Source organism: Scyliorhinus canicula, chromosome 13 (assembly GCF_902713615.1).
Source record: "Scyliorhinus canicula chromosome 13, sScyCan1.1, whole genome shotgun sequence".
In the NCBI taxonomy this organism is placed as follows: domain Eukaryota; kingdom Metazoa; phylum Chordata; class Chondrichthyes; order Carcharhiniformes; family Scyliorhinidae; genus Scyliorhinus; species Scyliorhinus canicula.
The window spans coordinates 28,199,572-28,221,491 of NC_052158.1; the positions used below are offsets into that span (position 1 = coordinate 28,199,572).

At 47.4% G+C, this 21,920-nt stretch overlaps 1 protein-coding gene across 3 annotated transcripts in view; it reads right to left on the minus strand.

The window, feature by feature from the left end:
* The window catches only part of abcf1 (ATP-binding cassette, sub-family F (GCN20), member 1), a 99,324-nt gene extending 78,594 nt beyond the window's left edge, over nt 1-20,730 (minus strand). For 2 of the 3 annotated variants that reach the window (XM_038816631.1, XM_038816629.1), the window contains exons 1-7: nt 20,502-20,730; nt 15,540-15,580; nt 12,940-13,008; nt 9,874-10,012; nt 9,276-9,278; nt 7,790-7,821; nt 3,646-3,759 (exon numbers count right to left, since the gene is read on the minus strand). In XM_038816631.1, coding sequence (XP_038672559.1) covers nt 3,646-3,759; nt 7,790-7,821; nt 9,276-9,278; nt 9,874-10,012; nt 12,940-13,008; nt 15,540-15,580; nt 20,502-20,592 — 489 coding nt within the window. In that variant the 5' untranslated portion in view covers nt 20,593-20,730. The remainder of the gene's footprint in view (nt 1-3,645; nt 3,760-7,789; nt 7,822-9,275; nt 9,279-9,873; nt 10,013-12,939; nt 13,009-15,539; nt 15,581-20,501) is intronic. The other variant, XM_038816630.1, reaches the window with a different exon arrangement.
* Between the last annotated feature and the right edge of the window lie 1,190 nt (nt 20,731-21,920).

The window sequence follows — 21,920 nt, forward strand, 5'->3', positions numbered from 1 at the left end:
CTCCAAGACATTAATACTTATTTCCAGCTCATATTGCATTCCAGTTTCAATTCTGTGACCTGATGGGTGCAGGATCGTTTTATGGTCAGCACGGTCACACAGCGCCAGGAACTGGGTTCAATTCCAGCATTGGGTGACTAACTGTGTGGAGTTTGCACTCTTTGGGTGAAGAAATGTCTCCTCATCTCTTACGAAATGGTTTACTCTGAATTGGGGGAAAGTTTAAGGGAGATGTGCGTGGAAAGTTTTTACGCAGAGGGTGGTGGGTGCCTGGAACGCTTTACCAGCGGAGGTGGTAGAGGCGGGCATAATAGCATAATTTAAGAGGCATCTAGACAGGTATATGAACGGGCGGGAACAGAGGGAAGTAGACCTTGGAAAATAGGAGACAGGTTTAGATAAAGGATCTGGATCGGCGCAGGCTGGGAGGGCCGAAGGGCCTGTTCCTGTCCTGTAATTTTCTTTGTTCTTTGAATTGTCAGACTGTGACCCTTGGTTCTGGACACACCCACCATCAGGAACATCCTCCCTGCAGCCACCCTATCTAGTCTTGATAGAATTTTATAAGTCTCTATGAGATTCCCCCCTCATTCATCTGAAATCCAGCGAAAACAATCCTTTTTTTTTTCATGAAATGTATTTTATTACAAACATGTATCAAAACAGGTTACAGATAACAAACATCCTAGGAAACATACTTCCCAACAATCAACAGAGTCTGTACAGATTTTTCCTCTTTTTCACCTCCCCCCCTCCCCCGCGACGAACAGCCCCTCAAACACGGTCACAAACATCCACCACCTTTCCTCAAACCCCCCCTGAAGAGCCCATTAACTGATACATTATCTTCTCTAATCGCAGGAAGTCGTACAGATCACCCAATCAAGCCGCTACCCCCGGTGACGATGCCGACCGCCTCTCCAGCAAAATTCGCCACTATTGAATCAGAGAGGCGAAGGCCAAGACATCGGCCTTCCTCCTCTCCATGAGTTCTCTCTCTGAAACTCCAAATATCGCCACGAAAGTCCAGGTCCACCACCTCCTCCACTCTCCTGGCTAAGACCGTGAACATTCCCGCCCGGAATCTTCCCAATTTTTCGCAACCACAAAACATGTGATTCACTGCCCCCCCCCCCCCCCCCCCCCCCCCCCCCCCCACCACCCCCATCTGATACCCCCTCAAAGAACCCACTCATTCCCGCCCGAGTCATATGCACCCTGTGCACCACCTTAAACTGCATCAGGCTCATCCTTGCACAAGAGGTCCCATTTACCCTACGCAGTGCCTCACTCCATGCTCCCCAATTGATCTCCCCTCCCAACTCCGCTTCCCATTTCTCCTTGAGCTTCACCACCTGCTTGCCTCCCTGCTCCCCAGCCACTTGTATATATCCCCAATTCTTCCCTCCCCTTCCACATCCGGAAGCAGCAGTTGCTCCAGCAGGGTGTATCCGGGCAACCGAGGGAACCCCCTCCAGACCTTTCATGCAAAGTCCCTAACCTGCAGATACCCAAATTCACTCCCCCTCGGCAACTCTACCCTCTCCCTTAGCTCCTCCAGACTGGTGAACCCTTCCTCCAAATACAGCTCCCTCACCGTGACCAGTCCCACCTCCCTCCACCTCCTATATACACTATCCATCCATTCCCCCCCCCCGGCTCAAACTCATGATTCTCACCGAGCGGCGTCAGCACCGACATCTTTTCCACCCTATAATGCCTCCTCAACTGATTCCATACCTTCACTGCGGACTGCACCACCAGGCTCCTTGGATACCTACTCTGAGCCATTGGCAATGCTGCCATCACCATAGCCCTCAAACTAGACCCTTTACAAGATTCCTCCTCCAACTAACCCACTCTACCCCTTCTCCTTCTCACCACTGCCGCACCTCGAGCGAAAACAATCCTAACCTAGTCAGCCTCTCCTCATACATGAGTCCCGCCATCCTCAGAATCAGCCTAGTAAACCTTCACTACCCACCCTCGAGAGCAAGAACATTCTTCCTCAGAAAAGGAGACCAAAACTGAACACAATATTCTAGGTGTGGCCTCACCAAGGCCCTGTATAATTGCAACACATCCCAGCTCCTGTACTCAAAACCTCTCGCAATGAAAGCCAACATACCATTTGTCTTCTTTACCACCTGCATGCTTACCTTCAGCGAATGGTGCACAAGGACACCCAGGTCCCGCTTCACACTCCCCTCTCCTAATTGACAGTCATTCAGGTAGTAATCTGCCTTCTTGTTTTTGCTTCCAAAGTAAATAACCTCACACTTATCCAAATTATACTGCATCGGCCATTGATTTGCCCGCTCACCCAACCTGTCCAGATCATGCTGAAGGATCTCTGCATCCTTGTCACAGTTCACCCTCCCACCCAACTTGGTATCATCTGAAAACTTTGAGATGTTACATTTTATTACTCATCCAAATCATTAATATATATTGTGAATAGCTGGGGGGTCCCAGCTCCAATCCCTGTGGCACCCCACTAGTTACTGCCTGCCAATTTGAAAAGAACCCATCAACTCCTACTCTTTGTTTCCTTTCTGCCACCCAGTTTTCTATCTATCTCACTACACTTCCCTCAATCCCATGCACTTTAATCTTGCACAAGAATCTCTTATGTGGGATTTTTGTCAAACGCTTTCTCAAAAGTCCAAATAGACCACATCGACTGGCTCCCCTTGTCAACTCTACTAGTTCCATCTTCAAAGAATTCCAATAGATTTGTCAAGCAGGATTTCTCCTTCATAAGTACAAAGATGTGGCTAGGTGGGGTGATGGGGTTGATGAAGATAGACTGGGGAGTGGGCCAGGTAGGGTGCTCTTGGTAGGGTTGATGCAGACTCGATGGGCCGAATGGCCTCCTTCTGCACTGCAGGAATTCTATGGTCTATATTCTACTTAACTGTGCTGCCATGAATACATTTGTCTTTCAAGAACAGCTGAATAACTGGCTGACTTTGGTACAACTGACCAAAGTTCACTGAGCAAGGACTGTCGCCCACAAGATGCAGAAAGCAACAACAGGCTGGTTCAATCATTCATGGCTATTCTGTCACGGTGCCCGATTTCTGAGAGCAAACTGTGGATTGTTAGCACCATCTGGTGGCGGAAATCACAGGTCTCAGCAATCAACTGCTGAGTGAAGTTGCTGGTTTGCAATGCTGGCAATGTCCCAGAACAAGGGGCTCGATGGAAAACAACCACTGTAAAAATTAACATTTTAAAAATAAATTTAGAGTACCCAATTCTTTTTTATCCCCAATTAAGGGGCAATTTAGCATGGCCAATCCACCTAACCTGCACATCTTTAGGGTTGTGGGGGTGAGACCCACGCAAACACGGGGAGAATGTGCAAACTCCACACGGACAGTGACCCAGGGCTGGGATTCGAACCCGGGTCCTCAGCGCCATAGGCTAACCACTGTGCCACCGTACTGCTCGTAAAAAGAATATTTGATACAACTGGAAGCAGCATGCAGCTACTTTTGGATTACATTAGAGTCTGATCTATACGAGATGATGCAGAAGTCAACGTGCCCTTTCATTTGATTTGATTTGATTTATTGTTCAAACCAGGACAAGTACACAGTTCTTCATATTTGATTACTCTCCCCAAATTTTAACACTAACCTTATTTTGCTGATTTTTGTTTGTTTTGGATGGCTGTCTCTCCCCTTCATGGTCTTCATTGTTGTCTTCGTCTTCGCTCTGCTCAAGGCTGAGAGCTGCGAAGACGTTTCCACCCTTCAAAGGAAAAATGAACATACAAAAAATAAAAGACCTGAATATTTTAAAGAGAACATATATTGGATGCACAGTATCTGAGTCATCAATTACAATTCATGTGAGAGCTGCAGGAGCTAGTTAAAGGGATAGGCCAGATGCAGGCGGGGAAGGCGCCGGGGCCGGATGGGTTCCCGGTGGAATTTTATAAGAAGTATGTGGACTTGGTGGGTCCAGTGCTGGTGCGAGCCTTCAATGAGGCGCGAGAGGGGGGGGTTCTGCCCCCGACAATGTCACAGGCCCTGATCTCCTTGATCCTGAAGCGGGACAAAGACCCTGTACAGTGCGGGTCCTACAGGCCTATCTCCCTCTTGAATGTAGATGCCAAACTGTTGGCAAAGGTCCTGGCAACCAGAATAGAGGATTGTGTGCCAGGGGTAATCCATGAGGACCAGACGGGGTTCGTAAAGGGACGACAACTTAACACAAATGTCCGGAGACTGTTGAATGTGATTATGATGCCAGCAGTGGAGGGGGAGGCTGAGATAGTGGTAGCACTGGATGCAGAGAAGGCATTCGATAGGGTGGAGTGGGAATACCTGTGGGAGACGCTGGAACGGTTTGGGTTTGGGGAGGGATTTATCAAGTGGGTGAAGCTGCTGTATTCGGCCCCGATGGCGAGTGTGGTTACAAACGGGAGGAGGTCAGAGTATTTTGGGCTCCATCGAGGTACCAGGCAGGGATGCCCCCTATCCCCCTTACTATTTGCATTAGCGATCGAACCGTTGGCGATGGCACTGAGGGGTTCAGGGGGGTGGAGAGGACTGACAAGGGGAGGGGAGGAACATCGGGTATCACTCTATGCGGATGATTTGTTGTTGTATGTGGCAGACCCGGAAGGGGGAATGCCGGAGGTAATGGAAATACTAGTGGAGTTTGGGGACTTTTCGGGATATAAATTAAATGTGGGTAAAAGTGAGGTCTTTGTGATACACCCGGGAGATCAGGGGGAGGGAATTGGGCGGCTCCCCTTTAAGAGAGCAGTAAAGAGCTTCAGGTACTTAGGGGTGCAGGTGGCAAGGAACTGGGGGACCCTCCACAAGCTGAACTTTTCAAGGCTGGTGGAGCAGATGGAGGAGGAGTTCAAGAGGTGGGACATGGTACCGCTGTCGCTAGCAGGGAGGGTGCAGTCAGTCAAAATGACGGTCCTCCCGAGGTTCTTGTTTCTGTTCCAGTGCTTGCCCATCTTTCTCCCCAGGGCCTTCTTCAAGAAGGTAACTAGCAGCATTATGGGCTATGTGTGGGCACATGGCACCCCTAGAGTGAGAAGGATTTTCTTGGAACGGAGTAGGGACAGTGGAGGATTAGCGCTACCCAATCTTTCCGGATACTACTGGGCGGCGAACGCATCGATGGTGCGCAAGTGGGTGATGGAGGGGGAGGGGGCAGCTTGGAAACGTATGGAGAGGGCGTCCTGCGGCAATACAAGCCTGGGGGCGCTAGTAACGGCACCATGGCCGCTCCCCCCCACAAGGTATACCACGAGTCCGGTAGTGGCGGCCACCCTTAAAATCTGGGGGCAGTGGAGGCGACACGGGGGGAAGTGGGGGGTCTGATGGCGGCGCCACTGAGAGGGAACCACAGATTTGTCCCGGGGAACACTGGCGGGGGATTCCAGAGCTGGCACAGGGCGGGCATCAGGCAACTGAGGGACATGTTCATAGAGGGGAGGTTTGCGAGCCTGGGAGAGCTGGAGGAGAAATTTGAGCTCCCCCCGGGGAACACGTTTAGATACCTGCAGGTGAAGGCATTTGCCAGACGACAGGTGGAAGGATTTCCCTTGCTTCCCGATAGAGGGGTGAGTGATAGGGTGCTGTCAGGGGTCTGGGTCGGAGAAGGGAAGGTCTCGGACATCTATAAAATAATGCAGGAGGTGGAGGAGGTATCGATAGAGGAGCTGAAAGACAAGTGGGAAGCGGAGCTGGGAGAGCAGATAGAAGATGGGACATGGGCGGATGCCTTAGAGAGGGTCAATTCGTCGTCGTCGTGCGCAAGGTTGGGCCTCATCCAATTTAAGGTGCTGCACAGAGCCCATATGACGGGGACTAGGATGAGTCGGTTCTTCGGGGGTGAGGACAGGTGTGTTAGGTGTTCGGGAAGCCCTGCGAACCATGTACATATGTTCTGGATGTGCCCGGCACTGGAAGAGTTCTGGGAGGGGGTGGCGGGGACGGTATCGAGAGTGGTGGGAACCAGGGTCAAACCAGGGTGGGGGCTAGCGATTTTTGGGGTTGGGGTGGAGCCAGGAGTACAGGAGGCAGGGGAGGCCGGAATATTGGCCTTTGCGTCCTTGGTAGCTCGGAGAAGGATCTTGATTCAGTGGAGGGACACAAGGCCACCAAGTGTTAACACCTGGTTAAACGACATGGCAAGCTTCATCCAATTGGAAAGAATCAAATTCGCCCTGAGAGGGTCGGTACAGGGGTTCTTCCGGCGGTGGCAGCCCTTCCTTGACTTTCTGGATCAGAGATAGGAACTGGAGGCCGAAACAGCAGCAACCCGGGGAGAAAGGGGGGGGGGGAAGGGAGAGCAACGAAGGGAGCACGTCAGCGGGGGGTCGCGGGCAATGACTGCCCGAGGCCATCGGCAGAAAGGGAAAAAACGGTTTGGTTGCTAGACTGGTAGCGCGGGGGGGGGGGGGGGTGCGCGCGGGGGGGGGGGTGTGGGGAGGATATTCCAGGGGGGATTTGTTGTGTTATAATTTAAAATGTAGTAGGGGTAAATGTTTGTATCGAAAAATTTCAATAAAAATTATTTAAAAAAAAAAAATTACAATTCATGTGTTTCCAATAAATGAGAAGTCCGTCTGTTGTGAATATTGTCAGATGTAAAGGGCACAAAGTTCACGAGCAACTGATGAAGCAAAGCAGAATAATTAACAGGCCCCTTGATTGGCACACCATCCATCACCTTAAATATTCACTCCCTGCACCACAGGCGTCCAGTGGCAGCACCATTTACCATCTACAAGATGTATGCTTCAATTTGCCAACTCTGCTTTGACAGTACATTTTTATACCCAAGACATCTACCATCGTAACGGTAATGAGACAGCAGATCCAACGGAACACCATCAACTCCACATTGCCCTCCCAAGTCACACAAACCATTGGAAATAGATCTGTCTTTCCATCACAGTTGCTGGGTCAAACCCTCAGACTGCTCAAGAAGGCTTTTAACACCATCTTCTCAAAGGCAATTATGGGTGGACAACAAACGCTGACCTCGTCAGTAATGCTCACATCTCATGTACGAATAAAAACAACAGCAGTCCCATTTAAAGTTAGAAAGATAAAGAAGAAAAGTATTCTTTCCTGATGTCTTCTGCCTTGGAAGCTGAAAGTTTACAAGCTTCTACCAAATCTGTTAATGGTGAACAATGAAATAAATTACCAGGATTTACAACAGTAAGATGTTGTAGCCAACACAGTCTCACCTTTAGGTGGTGTAATCCTCCCACCATGAGAAAAGGGCATGCCTTCCAATTTACCAACTTAGAATCAGAGAGTATTACACCACAAAAACAGACCATTGCACCCAACGTTCCGTACATTTGTACTAAAGTTTGAAAGAAAAGTTGGGAGTTCACTTTGAAGAGCACGGTAGCACAAGTGGATAGCACTGTGGCTTCACAGCGCCAGGGTCCCAGGTTCGATTCCCCGCTGGGTCACTGTCTGTGCGGAGTCTGCACATTCTCCCCGTGTCTGCATGGGTTTCCTCCGGGTGCTCCGGTTTCCTCCCACAGTCCAAAGATGTGCAGGTTAGGTGGATTGGCCATGATAATTTTCCCTTAGTGACCAAAAAGGTTAGGATGGTTATTGGGTTACGGGGATAGGGTGGAAGTGAGGGCTGAAGTGGGTCGGTGCAGACTCGATGGGCCGAATGGCCTCCTTCTGCATTGTATGTTCTATGTTCTAAATATTCTTCTGTTGCAACAGAAGTGGGACTTTAAAGAGAAAACAAGCAGCTGCTCCAAGTCAACCACACTTACCATCTTTTTGCATCCCTTTCCTGGTTTTATTACTGTAGAAGAAGGGAAAATATGAATTAGGATCAGGCTAGATTTCCTTGCACATAAATAAGGGAATTTTATCCCCAGCCTCATTTCCCTGCAGGAGTTAAGCAATCTCCAGCAGCTGATTACAGGACTATGTGCATTGCAGGTAACCAATGGGAATCCGATGAACTGATTAAACAAGGCAGCAGTATCAGAAATTAAAGCTGCTGCAGAGACTAGCGGAGCAATAAACAATAATTTAATTTCTTCAAAATGCGTCTGTGCCATAAATCCAGTTCAGGATCACATTCCAGTCCTGTAACTGCGTCTTCACTCCTCCCTACCCCTACCACTCCTCCCCTCAACTCCCACTCAATTCCTAGAATGCTACCTTAACTCTCTCCCCAATATGCCTAAACCCTTCTGTGGTGAGACATGTTTGGCATATTGTTAAGAAACTGAGGGGATTTGATCCTTCACACCATTAAAGATTAGCTGTTCTCCATGTAAAAGGACCAGAGAGATAGTGCATCACAGAAGGATGCCACTCGGTCCATCGACTATGCCAGCTTTCCCCTTCTCACTTCATCCCCTTAGCCCTGAAAGTCTATGTCCTTCAAGTGCCCATTTATTTTTCTTAAGGAAATTCGGCATGTCCACATTAACTCTTACCAATGTTTAGTGATGCATCATAGAAAGCATCCTATCTGGCTGCATCACAGCCTGGTATGGCAACTGCTCAGGCCAAGACTCAGGAAACTTAAGAGAGTCGTGAACACCGCCCAGTGCACCACACAAACCTGCCTCCCATCCATTGACTCAATCTACATCTCCCGCCGCCTGGGCAAAGTGGGCAGCATAATCAAAGACTTCCTACCACCCGGCTTACTCAGTCTTCTAACCTTTTCCATCGGGCAGGAGATACAGCAGTCTGAAAACATGCATGAACAGACTCAAACTTAGCTTCTTCCCCGCTTTGACCAGACTCCTAAACAACCCTCTTATGGACTGACCTGATTAACACTACACCCCTGTATGCTTCACCCGATGCCAGTGTCTATGTAGTTACATTGTGTAGCCCTATTATGTAATTTATTTTATTTTCTTTCCATGTACTTAATGATCTGCTCGCAGAAAAGTAATTTTCACTGTACCTCGGTACACGTGACAATAAACAAATCCATTCCAATCCTTTTGAAATCACACATTGTCTCCACCTGCACCACCTGCAGGCAGCAGGTTCCAGATCACTGCCTCTCGCTGCTTAAAATTTCTTCTTCTCATCCCCTAGCATCTTCCTGCCCAAAACCTTACATTTGTTTTCCATAATCCTTGTACCATCAGCGAATGGGAACTGCTTTTCATTGCCTACCTTATCAAAAGCTGCCATGATCTGTGCCCCCTCTCTCCAATCTCCCCTTCATCTTTGCTCAGAGGAGAACAACCCCAGCTTTGCCAGCCCAACTTCCAGCCCTAGAACCTTCTGGTAAATCTTCAAGGACCCTCCCAAGCTTCCTAAAATTGCAGGCATTGTTCTTTGAAACGGCAAACACTACAGCCATTTTGTACACAGCAATATCCCACAAATAGCAAATTAGGTGAATCACCATTTGATTTTCTTTTGGCAAAGTTGGGCATGATATCAGAAAAGCACTGCTTGCTCTCCTTCGAAAAAAAATGCTAAGTATCTTACAGGAAAGTTTATATCTCAGCCTCTAGACTTTTACACTTTGAAATAAACTTTCAAAAATTCTTTATTCATCAACTGAAAATGGCGTCACCCGCACCTCAAAATGTTCCTTCCACTTAACTCAATTTTGAACGGTTAACATAAACAATTACGTTGAGTGTGTTGCCCACAAGTGAACTCATTTAAACAATTGACAAACATTCCAATTATTCATTAAAGTGGCAACACTCAATGTCAGGTTGAATGCCATTTGTGCTGAAGTTTTTAAAACCTAGTCATTTTAGTCCTCCTTTTGTTGCCCTGGGTTTTGGCAACACCAGCGAAAAGCTTCGAAAGCTGCAGAAACCCATGCCGAATCACCCAAAACCATGCTCTTGGAACAGCTCACCTTCTTCTTCCTCCTCCTCCTCCTCTTCATCACTGGCCGGCACCGAGAGCTTACTCAGGTTCTCAATCACTGTATCAACATCCTCATCCTTTTTCTTCTTGTTCCGTTCTTTTTTCTTATCACGCTTTTTCTTCTGTTGCTGTGCAAAAACAATGGGGCAGAAATCATCAGAGCAGAATGACTCTACATCGAAGAAAGTAGTATTTGCATTTAAGGGGAGCATATACAGTGACCCCACTATTTTCAGCCAGAATGGATATTATTGTTGAATTCCGCTGTCAACACATCTTACGGCCGCAGTTGTTAAATGATTTTACACACAATTTCTATGGTCTAGCTCTCCTTCACTCATTCACTGGATTTTGCCGCTTTAAGCCGCGTGGGCAGCTGCAGGTGGCAGATATTATTTTTTAATTGACTGTTTTGCAGTGACATTGTTGTGCATTTAATCCCACCCCACCTCCTTTTCAAAGGTCATTGCAGCAGTGCCAGCCGCTGATGCCAAAGCACTTTACACAGTGAATTACTTTTGAAGTGCTGATCCTACATCTATTTGTGAGGAATTGACAGACTCGGCATGTCAATAATTGCATGGGTAGCATGGACATATGAACAGTCAGTTTCCATGGACTCACTCAGCTGCTTAACCTCATTATAGTCTCAGTCCAAACATGGACCAAAGAGCTGACTTCCAGAGGTGCAGCAGGAATGACTGCCTTTTCATCAAGGTGAACAATATGACTGTGGCAACAGGGAGTTGGGGAAAACTCTCCATTGGGTGGATTCATACCTGGAAGATGCCTGTCCTCATGGTGGGAGGAAAGGAAGATGGCGGTAGTCATGGGGGAATCATTCTCAGCCACGTGACTTTGTTGCAGAAATTTCTCCGGCTAGTGTCCTCGGCACACTATCTCCAGGTCCTTCATTAATTACTTTCCCTCCACGAGGTCAGAAATGGGGGCTTTCGGGGCAGCACGGTGACATAGTGGTTAGCACAGCTGCCTCGGGCAGCACGGTGGCGCAGTGGTTAGCATTGCTGCCTCACGGCGCTGAGGTCCCAGGCTCGATCACGGCTCTGGGTCACTGTCCGTGTAGAGTTTGCACATTCTCCCCGTGTTTGCGTGGGTTTCGCCCCCACAACCCAAAGATGTGCAGGTTAGGTGGATTGGCCACACTAAATTGCCCCTTAATTGGAAAAAATTAATTGGGTACTCTAAATTTATAAAACAAAATAAAAAACCACAGCTGCCTCACGGCGCCGAAGTCCCAGGTTTGATCCCGGCTCTGGGTGACTGTCCGTGTGGAGTTTGCACATTCTCCCCATGTTGCATGGGTTTTGCCCCCACAACCCAAAAGATGTGCTGGGTAGATGGATTGGCCACGCTAAATTGCCCCTTAATTGAAAAAATAAATTGGGTACTCTAAATTTATTTAAAAAAAAAGAAGAAATGGGGACTTTGCTGATGTTTAGTGTTCAGTATGTTCGCAGCTCCTGAGATACTGAAGCAGTCGATGTCCACATGCAGCAAAACCTGGACAACATTCAAACTTGGGCTTTCCTCCGCCATAACATAAGAAGTGAGGATGTTGGCTGTGCCCAGTGCCATTCGCGACTCCCAAGATATTGTTTTGACTTTTTTTGTCCATTATTTTATCAGAGTTACAAAGCCAGAGCTCAGAGTGTGGACAGGGGCAAACCCCTAATCCAGCTCCTTGCCTGCTCCAAAATCCAATTCAAATTGAATCCAATTCATGGTCAAAGCAAGAGAGACATACCAGATCCAAGCATTACACCTGATCCCACGCTCATCTTAGCCAAAAGGCCAAGAAGTGCTACGCTTGATCTTATCCAAAAGGCCAAGAAGCGATTGACTCCTAAGATATTGTTCACTGATGCTTGCTGTATTCAGTTTCACATGCAACTCGTCAGATAATGAAGGAGTCTGTGGCCGCATGCAGTAAGACCTGGACAACATTCATGCTCAGGCTGATGGCTGGCAATTTAAATGCGACAGGCAGTGACCATCAACAGAAGAGAGTCTAAACACCTCCCCATGATAATCAACAGTACTGACAGTACTAAGTCCTCCACCAATTTCCGAGGGTCACCATCAACCAAAAATGTAACTGGACCAGCCACATGAGTACATTAGCTACAAGACAAGATGAGAGGCTGCATATTATGGTGAGTGACTCATCTCTTGGACTCCCTAAAGCCTGACCATCGGGATGTACAATTCAGGAGTCTGATGGAATACTATCCACATACCTGGATGAGTGCAGCTCCAACAACATTCAGAGGCTCAACATCATGGAGGACAAGGAAGCTTGCTTGACTGGGACCCAATGCATCACTTGAAACAATCAGATGTGCAGGTTAGGTGGGTTTACGGGGATGGGGCGGGGGCCTAGGTAAGGTGCTCTTTCAGAGGGTTGGTGCAGATTTGATGGGCCAAATGGTCTCCTTCTGCACTTTAGGGATTCTGTGGATTCTTCACTCCCTCCACCAGCGATGCACTGTGGCTGGAACATGATGCACTACATCACCACCCAACTAGAAGAGCAAGAACAGGACAAGGGGACAGCACCACCAAATTCCCATTTAAACATTCTTCCCATGTCTGCGTGGGTTTCACCCCCCCCCCACAACCCAAAAAGATGTGAAGGGTAGGTGGATTGGCCACGCTAAATTGTCCCTTAATTGGAAAAAATTAATTGGATACTCTGAAAAAAAAAAAAAATTTTTTAATTCCCATTTAAGTTGTACACCATCATGACTTTGAAATAAAATTGTTCCTTCCCAGTCACTGGGTCTAAATCCTGGGATTCCCTCCATAATAGCATTGTGGACGTACCTACACCACAGATTGCAGCAGTTCAGCAATTACACCACTTACTCTAGGTTAATTAGGGATGGACAATAAATGCTGGCTTTGCTAAGGATCACCTCATTCCATGAATGAACGGTCAGTGTACCTAGATATCCAGATACTGACCAAGGCTGCGCACTCCATTCTCTTTCTTCAACCCCAAGTGAATGCAAAACCATGGCAATGTTTCTTTTACCTGCTGCTCTATGATGATTGACTCTTCTGCTTTCACTTGTTTATCATCAGCTGCCAGCTCCTCAAAGAACTGGAGAAAGAAAATAAAAATATCATTGGATAGTGAAGCTCATTTCATCCTAAAAGGCTGTTTTGCTGTTTCAGTAAAGACTGAGGTCTTCCATGGTTGTTAGGCCTAAAAGTAAAAATCAGGTGTTTAAAGCATGCCCTTTCAATACAATAGAGAATACAACAGTATTAAAAGTTATCAGTGGCCTCAAGTCATCAGAACAGGCTAAAAGAGGATCAGAAGTCAAACATGGGAGAGTGTCATCAGTCAGTGAAATAATAACTTTACTTTGAGAGCGATACAGAGGAGAGGGTGGAGAGGAGGTTCACCGGGATGTTGCCTGGTATGGAGGGTGCTAGCTATAAAAAAAGGTTGAGTAGATTAGGATTGTTTTCATTGGAAATACGGAGGTTGAGGGGAGACCTAATTGAGGTCTACAAAATTATGAGAGGTATGGATAGGGTGGATAGCAACAAGCTTTTTCCAAGAGTGGAGGTGTCAATTACAAGGGGTCACGATTTCAAGGTGAGAGGGGAAAAGTTTAAGGGAGACGTGCATGGAAATTTTTTTACGCAGAGGGCGGTGGGTGTCTGGAATGTTTTGCCAGCAGAGGTGGTAGAGGCAGGTACGATAGCATAATTTAAGATGCATCTGGACAGATATATGAACGGGTGGGGAACAGAGAGAAGTAGACCTTGGAAAATAGGCAACAGGTTTAGATAAAGGATCTGGATCGGCGCAGGCTGGGAGGGCCGAAGGGCCTGTTCCTGTGCTGTAATTTTCTTTGTTCTTCTTTGTTCTTTGATACTACTGCAGGGGCAAGTTAATAATATGGTCGGGAATTACAACATAATAATATATCTTATAATAATATAATAATAATAATCTTTATTGTCACAAGCAGGCTTACATTTACACTGCAATGAAGTTATTGTGAAAAGCCCCCAGTCGCCACATTTCGGCACCTGTTCAAGTACACAGAGGGAGAATTCACAATTCACCCAACAAGCACGTCTTTCAGGACTTCTGGAAGGAAACCGGTGCACCCGGATGAAACCCACGCAGACACGGGGAGAACGTGGAGACTCCACGCAGACAGTGAGTGACCCAAGCCTAGAATCGAACCTGGGACCCTGGCGCTGTGAGGCAATAGTGCTAACCACAAACAAAAGGGAAAATGCTGGAAAATCTCAGCAAATCTGGCAGCATCTGTAAGGAGAGAAAAGAGCAAAGCTTTGACAAAGAGTCATCGGACTTGAAACGTTAGCTCTTTTCTCTCCCTACAGATGCTGCCAGACTTGTTGAGATTTTCCAGCATTTTCTCTTTCGTTTTAGATTCCAGCATCCGCAGTAATTTGCTTTTATCCAGTGCTAACCACTGTGCTACCATGCCGCATCTTACCAGGAGCAGGAAGGAAGATGAAAAAGTCCGTTACATTCTCACAAGCTGAGTTAGCAGTAAGAATTCGGCAGCAGAGGGTGGCACGGTGGTTAGCACTACTGCCTCACGGCGCCGAGGACCCAGGATCAATACCGGCCTGGCTCACTGCGGAGTGTGCACATTCTCCCAGTGTCTGCATGGGTCTCACCCCCACAAACCCAAAGGTGTAAGGGGTAGGTAGACTGGCCATGCTAAATTGCTCCTTAATGGGAAAAAAATAATTGGGTACTCTAAATTAATTTTAAAAAAGGAATCCGGCAGCAGGATGGTACAACTGGCTTCAGTGCAAGTGTTCGGAAAAGTTGTTCCTGCTGATCGTTATTTAATGAAGACCACTGTTGGATGTCTTAAATAAGTAAAGTCACCATAGTCCCAGATGACCAGAGGCTATTTTCCCCTTTGAGGGAGAGAGCTGACTGGTGGCGATTTAACCTGAGGATCACCATATCTCAGGTAAGGGACAAGGTTGAGAAGGCATCTCAGCCAGTACCAGAATTGAACCCATGCTGTGCCACATCACAAACTAGCTGTCTAGCCACCTGAGCTAAACCGGCCCCTGTTTAATGGCGTACTATTGCCTGGGCTGCGGTACTTTTCAGTCAGACAGACTGGCAATGCATACTGCTGAGGTTTCACACTTGAATAGTGACCACATCAGGGGGAAAGGGAAGAGTACCAAAAAGAAAGAAATTGAATGCAAAACACTGGGACAATTTCAAACCCATCAACGTGGCCTAATTCTGCTCCTATGTCTTATGGTCTTATGAAAGTACAAACCTGAGAGTGGAACACAGAAACAGCAACACATCTATGGGTGTGTGTGTGTGTGTATCGACACAGACACAAACTGGGGCAAATGCAGGCCTCGTATGTAGAAATCACAAGGTTACAAATAAACTCCGACCTATAACATGCCACTCAAAATGGGCTGTGACGGGAAGGAGGCACATTCCACATAAATTCTGTGGATCACACTGCCATAATCAGGGGTAGACTAATTATTCGAACGAATGGCCTGCCAGGGGTAGAAATTATTCGAAGAACTTGGCGTAGTGTTTGAAAGGTAATACAAAACTAATTATTTAGAAAAGATATATAGATATCCACACACCGATTTCTTGGCCTTCTTATCTTTTTTTCCTTTCTTCAGAACTGTGAGAAGAAAATTAAAATCTCAGTATCAGAAAGCAAACTTTAAAAAAAATAAATAGCAATAGGATGCCCGAAGCTACAAGTTGATATCAACATGATTCAGTTGCAAGTACCCTTGTCAGATGGCTACGGGTCCAAGCCCCACCTTGAACTTCGGCATTAACATTGCAGGACAGAATCTAGGCTGATGCTACTGTACAAAAACGAGGAAACACTAACAATTCAAGCCTGCAGTTAATAGCTTTTGGAAGTAGCCCACATTCAGTCTTACTGTTATGTCAGTTGACTCACACTGACAGTCTATATCCAATTTCACAGAGTCATAGAGTTTCATGGCATAAAAGGGGCTCGTCGGCCCATCGTGTCTGCACCAGCCATCAAGCACTTAACTGCTCTAACCCTATTTTCCAGCCTTGTATGCTCTGGCATTTCAAGCTCGCATAATTTAGGGTTGTGATAATCAAATGCCTCCTTGTCCTGGATTGGATATTTGAGTGTTTTGTACATGTACCTCTGCAATCCCTCTGAAGGCAGACCGAGTGGGCAGTTATTTAGATTGAGGCCAAAGTATTAGGTTATTTCATAGCATCTGGCCCCATACTTGCAGCCAGTCGATGGAGGAGACAAGAAATCAATCTTTATTTGGTTTCAGATATATTCACAAAGTGAGACTGTACAAATGGGCAGCCCCTAACTCGACAACCCAGCACCACTGCCCTCAGTGGCCTGTAACACCACTTTAATTTATACAATTAACAGTAGCTTTGGTTGCAATCAAATCTTACCCATAAAGAAGATAATAAATTTGCTGTGTTATTCTACATGGGTGGACTGCCTCATTTTTATTTTCAGAATTATTTTATTTACGATATATCTATTGATGTACAAAAAAACCTGAAATCCAACATTAAGGCACCAACCTGGGGGCACAAGCTCTATGCATTTAGTTTTGATTTTATGACCGTCTAACTGCACTGTTAGTTTGAAACGGCATAACCACTTCAATCCATGAGCACAATCTAACTTCGCAAATGATCCTGCAGTCTCCAAAAAGTATAAATTTTGCAACAGCACAATATGAACAACCTCCAGAAATCGGTGATACTAAAAAGAACGGGGCTTCTCAACCCTGTGCCGGATTTTTCTTGGAATCATTTAATCTCACTCTCCTGCTCTTTCCCCAAAGCTCCATATATTTTTTTCCCTTTAAGTGTTTATCCAATTCCCCTTCACAAGTTGCAATGGAATCTGCTTCCACTGCCCTTTCAAACAGCGCTTACCCGATCACAATTCGCTGTGGAAGAAAATTCATCCCAGCTCTATTGCCAATTACTGTAATTCTGGTGTCCACTGGGTACCAACCCTCATGCCACGGGAAACAGTTTCGCTTGATTCACACATTCAAAATCACTCATGCTTCTGAATTTGTATCAAACCTCCCCTTCTCATTCTTTGGTCTCAGAAGAACAATCCCAATTTCTCTCATCTCTACATGCAAGTAAAGTTACACAATTACACAAGCTATTATTGTAGTTTTATTTTTGTTGCCCTGGTCATTTTTAATACCTCAAAGAATACCAGGAGTACAGATTATCTGGTCAATATCGCAATGCTGTTTTTGGGAGCTTGTTGTATGTGCAGGTTGGCTGCCATGTTTCATGCACCATCATCATAATAAATGCACAGATTTGGGGGCAGTGGAGGCGACATAGGGGAGAAGTGGGGGGCTCGATGGAGGCCCCATTAAGGGGGAACCATAGGTTCGTCCCGGGGAACATTGATGGGGGAATTTCAGGGTTGGTACAGAGCGGGCATCAGACAGCTGAGGGACCTGTTTATTGATGGGAGGTTTGCGAGCCTGGGGGAGTTGGAGGAGAAATTTGGGCTCCCCCCGGGGAACATGCTCAGGTATCTGCAGGTAAAGGCATTTGCTAGGCGGCAGGTGGAGGGATTCCCTTCGCTTCCCGCGAGGGGGGTGAGCGACAGGGTGCTTTCGGGGATCTGGGTCGGAGAGGGGAAGATATCTGATACCTACAAGGTTATGCAGGAGGAGGAGGCGTAAGTAGAGGAGCTGAAAGCTAAGTGGGAGGGGGAACTGGGGGAACAGATCTAAGATGGGACATGGGCTGATGCCCTGGAGAGGGTTAATTCTTCCTCCTCGTGTGCGCGGCTTAGCCTCATGCAATTCAAGGTGCTGCACCGGGCCCACATGACTGGGACGAGGATGAGTAGGTTCTTTGGGGGTAAAGACAGGTGTGTCAGGTGCTCGGGGAGTCCAGCGAACCATGCCCATATGTTCTGGGCATGCCCGGCACTGGAGGAGTTCTGGAAGGGGGTGGCGAGGACGGTATCGAGGGTGGTGGGATCCAGGGTCAAGCCAGGATGGGGACTCGCGATTTTTGGGGTTGGGGTGGAGCCGGGAGTGCAGGAGGCGAAAGAGGCCAGTGTGCTGGCCTTTGCGTCCCTAGTAGCCCGGCGAAGGATCTTGCTACAATGGAAGGATGCGAGGCCCCCAAGCGTGGAGACCTGGATCAATGACATGGCGGGTTTCATTAAGCTAGAGAAGATCAAATTCGCCCCGAGAGGATCGGTACAAGGGTTCTTTAGGCGGTGGCAACCTTTTCTCGACTTTCTGGCTCAACGATAGGGTACGGGGACAGTAGCAGCAGCAACCCGGGGGGGGGAGACAATGACTATGTTTGTTTATTTAATTTAAATTTATTTTTAATTTCCTCTGTTGTTCATTGGGGTTGGGGGGGGTGGGGGATGGGATACATGCGTCGATACGGTCTGGGGGTGTTACAGTTATTATGGGTTATTTTGTTGCATTTCATTGTTTGTCGTTACGTTTTATATTTTCTGTAAAATATTCCAATAAAAATTATATTTAAAATAAAATCATAATAAATGCACTTCAAAAATACTTAACTGGCTGTGAAACATTCTGGGATGCCTGGAAGTTATGAAAGGTGCAAGAGAAATGCAAAGTTGTTCTTTTTTTTAAAATTTAGATTACCCAATTATTTTTTCCAATTAAGGGGCAATTTAGCGTGGCCAATCCACCTACTCTGCACATTTCTGGGTTGTGGGGGCGAAACCCACGCAGACACGGGGAGAATGTGCAAACTCCACACGGACAGTGACCCAGAGCCGGGATCGAACCTGGGACCTCAGCGCCGTAAGGCGGTTGTGCTAACCACTAGGCCAACGTGCTGCCTGCAAAGTTGTTCTTTGTCATCTAAAATTGACCCCTCCTTACCTACCTAATGGTAAACACAGTATCTTTAGCAATGGCTTCTCCCGTTGCACCATTACCTCTTGAGGCCCCGAAGATCCATTTCTTTTTTTTTTTAATTTTAGATTAGCCAATTATTTTTTCCAATTAAGGGGCAATTTAGCGTGGCCAATCCACCTACTCTGCACATTTTTTGGGTTGTGGGGGCGAAACCCACGCAGACACGGGGAGAACGTGCAAACTCCACACGGACAGTGACCCAGAGCCGGGATCGAACCTGGGACCTCAACGCCGTGAGGCGGTTGTGCTAACCACTAGGCCACCGTGCTGCCCTGAAGATCCATTTCTGGCCCTTCCCCTTTCTTATCCACAACATGCACCTTGTCAAAATCTAGAGATATCAGGCTTACACACATTCGCTGATGATACCCAGTTCCACCTCGACACCACCACTCATTTCCCCCTGCTTGTCCAAGATCCAGTCCTGGATGAACCGCGATTTCCTCCATTGAACATCAGAAGGTCAAATGAACCCTCAGCATTTCTTGGCAGGACAAGGTCACCAACTCCTACGTGTTGGAACATGATAGTTTCATCAGTGCACACTCATTACTCAGCCAATGATGGCTGCACTTGCTTAGCCATGTTCATCAGATGAAGGACAGCCATTTATACACAGCCTTAACTGGCCACTGGGCCACAACCTCTTGGGCGTCCATAACCCCGTTACAAGGGCACCGGCAAGCAAGATATTAAGATGGCTGACACCGAGAAGTGGGAGACAGCCATGACCTCTGGAGCTGGAGTGCCTGGAAGAGCATTGAAAGAAATTAGCAGCTAGCCAAGAAAGGGGCTGAGAGAAAACAAAGGCCAGTGAATCGTGTACCCTCGAACCCTTCTGCAGAGACCACCATGCCAGAGTGGAGCTCCCATGACACACCAGGTGATGCTGAACACAGAGCTGACCATTACAGCGCAAGCCATCTTACAGGACGAAAAAAAAATCAATCCCTTACTGCGATTGGGTTAACAGCCGGCTGTGAGAAACACACTCTGGGGGTTATATGCTCAGTATTATTGGGGGTAACAGCTGGCTGTGGGGGATCAGGATCTGGTGTTTATATGCTCAGTATTATTGGGGATAACAGCTGGCTGTGGGGATCAGGATCTGGTGTTTATATGCTCAGTATTATTGGGGATAACAGCTGGCTGTGGGGATCAGGCTCTGGGATTAATATCCTCAGTATTATTGGGGGTAACAGCTGGCTGTGGGGATCAGACTCTGGGGTTTATATCAGTATTATTGGGGATAACAGCTGGCTGTGGGGATCACTCTGGGATTTATATCCTCGTTATTACTGGGGGCAACAGCTGGCTGTGGGGATCAAACTCTGGGATTTATATCCTCAGTATTATTGGGGGTAACAGCTGGCTGTGGGGATCAAACTCTGGGGTTTATATCCTCAGTATTATTGGGGGTAACAGCTGGCTGTGGGGATCAGACTCTGGGATTTATATCCTCAATATTATTGGGGGTAACAGCTGGCTGTGGGGATCAGGATCTGGGATTTATATCCTCAGTATTATTGGGGGTAACAGCTGGCTGTGGGGATCAGGAATGTGTAAAGAGATATACCCTTCCCCCACCCCAGGTCTGTAAATCCCCGGTTCAAGACTGTGTCTCACCCTCCTGGGTCGGTTGGGCCATCGGCTCCTCTCCGTCCACCCACTCCTCCCCGTTGCCGGCCTCCGCGGCCTTTGCTCTGGCTCGGGGCATTGCCACCTGTCTCTCTCTCTGGAAAGTTCCGGCGGCTTCTGCAAGGCTCTCGTGCTGCCCACCCCGCCGCTGAGAGACCAAGGACCCGGATGCTTTCTCTCCCTGAACCAGCTTCACGTGGGAGGGGCGGGGCTTAACGTGGGGAAGGGGAAGAGCACGGAGGGAAACCAAGCACCCGCGCAAGCGCAATCAGGTCGACCTCCAAAACGCAAGGCGGCTGCGCACCGGAGCAAGGTGGACGAGCGGAGCAAGCGGCACTGCGCATGCGTATTAACGATCCAAAGGCGTGAGGCGGCTGCGCACTGGACAAATAAAAGCAAAATAACGCGGTTGCTGGAAATCTGAAATAAAAACAGAGAGATTGAATGTCTGATGTCTAAATGACCCTTTTACGGAATTGAAGAGGCAGAATGTAAAGAATGGTAGATTTGGAAAGGGGACAGAGGAGGGGCAAAGGAAAGATTGACAAATTGTGATGGACATAAGACAAAGAGGAGCTTTAATGGTGCCATTTGGATTTGTTTATTGTCAGGTGTGATGTGTTATCTGTGTTGGTCTAACATCGACTGCAACGGGATACAGTAAAACGAGAAACAGTCTTCCGACACAGGAGATGGTCCAACACTGTTTTATTGAACCTGCTGATTGCTGTACATAATCTGCTGTGGGTTGACACTCTATTAACGTAACTGATAACCTCCTACTGGCTTGACCAGACGAGCTCTCTACCACATGGTGATGATGTTCATTGGCCTGTGTACTGTGACTATCTCCCTAGCCGTGTTGTGTGAGAGAGGGAGATCCTTAATGCCCTGTGGGCTTTATAGTGGTGGTGTCCTGTCTGGTGATTGGTTGTTATGTGTCATGTGTGTTCATTGGTTATCCTGTGTGTCAATCATTGCCGGCCTGCATCTCATGATATACATGAGTTGATATTATGACATCGCCCCCTTTTAAAATAAATTTTGGAATGTGGCTGTATATGCATGTATAACTATGTACAAGTGGGGAATGAATGATCATACGTACACTGGGAAGGTGTCTATTGTGCAGATACAGAGCAAACTGAACAAAATTAACAAAATCTAAGTCTATAGATTCAGTCTTTGTGGTGGGCGATGAATTCTTGTCGATCGCCGCAGAGGTGGAGGGGGACACCGGCACCTGGACAGGCGGGATGGCTGCCATCTCAGTGGCCTTGTGGACAGGTGGGATCGCAGCCGGATTGGTGGCCTCGTGGTGCAAGACGTCCGGAAGAGGCATGATGACATGCGGAGAAATGCGGTCGGGTGATGGGCAGGGAACTTTACGCAGTGCCTTCCTGTTGC